Below are 5,782 nucleotides of genomic sequence, written 5' to 3'. Positions count from 1 at the left end.
CCTATAGAATCGAATGTAAATTTAGTAGAATTACCCAAGACTTAAGTCTATAAAATATCGTCCCATAGATCATTAAAATAGTTTGTATTTTTTTAGTTTTTAGGATATTATAATACATTAGATAAGTATTTGAAAAATAAATAAATTTTGATAATGTTGAATAATAATTTTTGGGATCACTCCCTAAGCTTAACAACAAAAATATGGGTAAACGCTTGTAAAAATAAAGGTTAATGTAAAAATAAGAGTAAAAAGTACAAATAATAAGAATAATGAAAGCATGCAAAATTGGGTATAGTCACATTTGATTACGAAGTGCTGTGAGTTGAGCTTCGTCCTTGATTTCGGTATGAGGAGAGTCAGCGTTTTTTCTGAGGAATATTCTACCGTAGTTTGACCAACAAAACTTATAGTCATGAGCCTTAGCGAAGGCTCTTGCGAGGAAAAATAGTCTTCTTCCTTTATTAGTGAGAGCTTCGGACACATAAATTGGGGTGTTTGGGCCATTTAATCCAATGATGGTGGTATTCAATCTTTGATCAGCATGTTGTTTCTTGAATGATTTCAATGCTTCCAGAATATCATTTTTCATAATGACTGAAGCCAGCTCCGCTACAATAGTTCCTTTATTGGATTTACCATTTACCCTATACGTGTCTCTGATATCAGATTTCTGTACATTGATCGCGAGTGCTTTGCAGGTTTTTTGCACAATATTACATAAATCTGTTTTAGTTTCACGCTCAGCAGGAACCGGAATATTTCGTATTTCTATCACTGAAGCCTTAAGATTTCTTTCTATGTCTTCAATCTTAGTTTCTAATGAGGCTATGTATGAAAGATGTTGTTTTCGTTCCTTGGTAAGATCATCAACAGCTTGTTTCATACTATCATATTGATCACTGAGGAATGTTAACGATTTTTGGATTTCCTCATTTGTTTGTTTAATGCCAGCATTTTGCGTTTTGATATCAGTGATCTCAGTAATTAAGGTATTCATTAAAGATGTCTGCTTATCTTTCCAGTCTGCAAGCATCTTTATCATTTCTTCTTTAAAAGCCAGGAAATTATCTTCACTAGGTTGACGCTGCCGTTTTAATCGTTGGGACACAAATAAAGTAGCAGGAGCATTGGTAGCTATTTTGTTAACATCTGTGTCGGATAGTGCATGTTGTAACTCACCTCCGGGGGGTGAGCGCGTCAGTCTTGACATTATTACTTAGACGAAAGAAAAATTAAATAAAAAATTATTTGCTGAAGTTCTTAGTATACGTTGTTGCGGTATAAGAAAGACTCACTGACGGTATAATTTAAAAAGTAATTTAATTCGGTTGACTTTTATAAAACACGTCCGTTCGGTTACGATGCCAGGAGGGAAGGGGGTTGGGGGGTATTGTTTTCACTATTCTGCAAAATCATTTACATCATAATTCTTTCCATTACTAATAACAAGACAAAAATACAACACAAACAGTTAACGAACGAATAGTTCAAAATTTACAAAAAAAGTAATCTACGTGGATTCAACGAATCAACTGAAAGCGATTGTCAAAATAAATATTCCAACATTTATTCACATCAAAACTAGAGGCTTAAAAACTGTGTTTCTGCCTTCATAGCTTTAAATAAAACGACTAAACTGTAAGCTTTATTCAGAATATTCCGATATAAATCCACTTGATTTTTGTATTGAAATTGTACATTGTTTTAACATATTGTAGGCCTTTGTAATAAAATTAAACTATCATTGATAATGAGGTTGATTATCATAAACGGAATTGTATTATTTTGTTGGAAATTGTGTTATTGTTGAGTCATACGTGATGAGTATTGAGTGTTTTTGTTAAATTATTCGAACTGAAAGTGGTTTACATTTGTCTTTTATTCTTTGAAAATAAAGGTATTTGCCGTTGGATCTGCTTTTTAGTGTGAAGAAAATTGTAATTATTCAGCCAGCATTAAAAGTATGTTTTAAGGCATTTCTTATACTAAATTATTAACTGCCAAAACACCACTGCTAAACGATACGACTTTCAACAGAAGGTATGTTTTTATTTGTGTAGCTTAAATTAATTCTGTTGACAATTTAATGTAATTCAAAATGATTCAATGCAAAGACATTTTAACAAAACTAAAAAAAAATCCAATTTATTTTGTTTTAATAAACACTAATTTTAAAGAGCGGCATCCATAAATCTATCACAATTTTCCCTAGTTTCCTATACTAAAACTTTAGCACGAACAAGAAACTAATATATATAGCGTATGTTAAACACAAGGTTCAAATATATCACAAGAGACATGTTTATGAAAGTCTACCTGCGGCAATCTTGTTTCACGCCCAATAACGCCTTTACTGCACATAATATTTCATTTCTATTGATGTTTATTTCTTTGCCAGATACAATTGTTTTCATTGTTTCGACTTAGTGGTTTTGTTCTTTGGTATTGGCTTGCGATTTATAGATTGAAGCTTGATTTATAGATTGAACAATCTGAATTATTAGATTGTAGAATTACATGCGTGTTTGTGTTTTAATAAAAGTATTATATTTAAAAAAAATATATAAGCTTAACTTTAGAACTTTGTGTTAGACAATATAGATAAAAAGTTATTTTTTTCGTGGAATTATATATAACACTGATTACATAATTAGATAGCAAAAAATGCTAATGTGGTATGGTTACATGAAATCATGGCGTCAAAACCCTCTGTTCTATTCTTGAGTTAAGAAACTCTATGTTACTAATAATCTACCTATACTAATATTATAAAGCCGAAGAGTTTGTTTGTTTTTGTTTGTTTGAATGCTCTAATCTCAGGAACTACTGGTTCGATTTGAAAAATTCTCTCAGCTATATCTATATATGTATATAGAAATTTGTCTCATAATCTCATAAATATGACGGAGTAGATAAGACAATCTTAAATCATTTTTCGATTTCATCAAAGTATTTCTGAATCAAACTTTAATATTACTTTTATCTTAATTAAGAAAGTTGTTTCATATCTGTGATATTGAACCGTGAGATTTAATTAACTTATTAAATCTTTCTTTACTTTTTATTATTAATATTGAGAATATATTTTTTTAAATTTGTAGCGTTCTTTTGCTTTTAAAGTTTAATATTAAATATTGATCTTTCGAAGTTATTATTTGTCATTAATATAATTATTTGATAGAGTAATTTATATTATTGTGACTCGAGAAATGTGTAAAGGGATTGTATATTCTAATCCCACTCTTGGGTCGTCTAATCCCATATAGATTTTCCATTCAATTTAAGATCGATACAACAACTAGTAGAAGCTTATCTTTAAACATTTAGACTAACTTTCCAACAGAAAAATAATTATCTTGAAACAAAAAATTAAACAACCTTCAAATGGTCAAAACTAGTAAAATCTACATAGTATAAAACAAAGTCGCTTTCTCTGTCCCTATGTCCCTTTGTATGCTTAAATCTTTAAAACTACGCAACGGATTTTGATGCGGTTTTTTTAAATAGATAGAGTGATTCAAGAGGAACGTTTTAGTATGTAATTTATTAGGTTTTAGACAAAGCCGGCGAAGCCGCGGGCTTTAATTGGAAGGCTTTCTTATAAAAATAAATATCAAAATCGGTTCTCCCATACCTACGTTCTAAGATAAGAAACACAAAAACTGAGGACCTCCTTATTTTTGAAGTCGATTGAAAATGGTTATAATCCGACCAATTTGTAAAAACAATTTTTACTTAATATAATGGTATTGATTTAAAATATTTATCAATACATTTCAGTGACGTAAATTATAAACAGTGATCTTTTCAAGGGTTTAGTGGCTGCCAAAATTTGGTAATTAATGAAGGGCCACTAGACTGGAGTGCAGAGCGCTCGTAAAGCCACGTTCGTCCAAACTAAGCCTCTCATTAGTTAATTGAGTTTCGTATTAAAAATTGCAAATTAATATACAGGGGTCGTGGATTTTATGGTGCTTTTATACAGCGGAAGATGAGAAAGCAGATGTTATGAGCTCATACTAATTTTTGAAGTGAAGCTTCTTTACGCACGCAGAGAGTAAAATTTCAAGATTGTGTTATACCGTCACGTCAGTATGACTACTGAAAATGAAAATTACTGACGTAAGGCGACGATTTTGGTATCTTTGAATGCCAATAAAGATTCACTTAAAATTTTCGTTGAAAAGTCTTATTTGTATCTTTGTGTAGTGAATTTTCAATTCATGGCTATTTTGCAAGAACGAAAAAAATACATTTGAAAAGACATAGCATGGCTTTTTCGTTAAACATTATATTGTAAAACTATAAAAAAAAAAAACTGTAGGAAATCGCCTTTCATAGGTCTTAATAAAAACATATTTATATCTTATCAATATACTTATTATTATAGCAGAATATTATACCAGAACTTTTGAATGGTCATACAATATAATAATTAGGCACTTTCTGGTCTTTATTTATTTATTTATTCATCTTAGGGAAACAAACAATAGAGTGTTTCTTAAAATTAAAAAAAACAAAATACTATACATATATCAGCAAAGTTTCCACTGAAATTTACATTCTTAAAGTATAAAAACACATTCAGTCACATACAGTAAACATTAATTAAAATTTTACACATAAATTATTAATTTAAATTTGTTAACATATACATCGCAAGCATGAGTACAATTTAATGATCATAATTAACGTTTATTCGAACTTTTTTTTTGAAAGATTTTAGACTTTCACAAAACAAATCAAGGTTACTGAAATTTTTATTATAATTAAGACAAACACGGTATAAATAAGTATTTCTAGCAAAATTGGATTTAAGATTCGGTAATGCAAAAAGGGCTTTGTCACGAGAGCATATACGCGGACATCGTAAGAGTAAATTGCCTAAAAGAAAAGAAGAATCGACGCCATTATTAAGTATCTTATATAAGAATACCTGGTCTCTTTCATGTCGACGATTTATCAAAGGAAGCACTTCCGGAATGGAACCTGACTGATTAGATCCTTTATAATTCAAGTGTTTGATAAATTTATTTTGGATGTGTTCAATATTATTTATGTAGATATTATATTGAGGATTCCAGGCTGTAGATGCATACTCCAATATAGTTCGTACGAACGAGTTATACAAAAGAATTAAAGTTGAACACATTTTAAATTCCCTACCAACTCTTAAAACAAAACCAAGCATTTGATACGCTTTGGCTGTAATATAATTAATATGGGCTGAAAAAGTTAACTTATGATCTAAGAGGACACCTAAATCTTTTATTTCAGTCAGCCTAGTCAGCAATATTCCATTCAAAGAGTAATCGAACACTATAGGCTTAATTTTTCTAGTAAATGTTATAACGTTACATTTATTCACATTTAAGTGCAGGGAGTTCGCAGCGCAGTAACGACACAAGTTTAAAAGATCCTCCTGTAGTAAAGAGCAATCACGTTGATCTTTGATCACTCTAAATATTTTCATGTCATCCGCATAAAGTAAGATATTACAGTGTCTAAACTGACAAATAACATCATTTATAAAGATATTGAACAGCAGAGGACCTAAGTGAGAACCTTGAGGGACTCCAGAAGTGACTGGAATGAAGGAAGAACAATGACCTTTGATATTAACAGCTTGGCTACGTTCTCTGAGGTATGATTCCAACCAACGTAGGAGATCGCCATGTATACCGGCCACCCGAAGTTTGTGAATTAACAACGAATGGGAGATTTTATCAAATGCCTTCGAGTAGTCGGTATAAACCACATCCACCTGTCCACCCTGGTC

General features: G+C 30.8%; 1 protein-coding gene across 1 annotated transcript; it reads right to left on the bottom strand.

Moving 5' to 3' along the window:
* Nucleotides 1-298: 298 nt before the first annotated feature.
* LOC123701163 lies at nt 299-1,213 on the bottom strand. Its single transcript, XM_045648558.1, has one exon. The coding sequence runs from the start codon at nt 1,211-1,213 to the stop codon at nt 299-301; it is 915 nt and encodes a 304-aa protein (XP_045504514.1).
* Between the last annotated feature and the right edge of the window lie 4,569 nt (nt 1,214-5,782).

Source organism: Colias croceus, chromosome 21 (genome assembly GCF_905220415.1).
Source record: "Colias croceus chromosome 21, ilColCroc2.1".
Taxonomy (NCBI): Eukaryota; Metazoa; Arthropoda; class Insecta; order Lepidoptera; family Pieridae; genus Colias; species Colias croceus.
The sequence above is the reverse complement of the archived record's forward strand: the minus strand, read 5'-3'. Positions and strand labels throughout refer to the sequence as shown.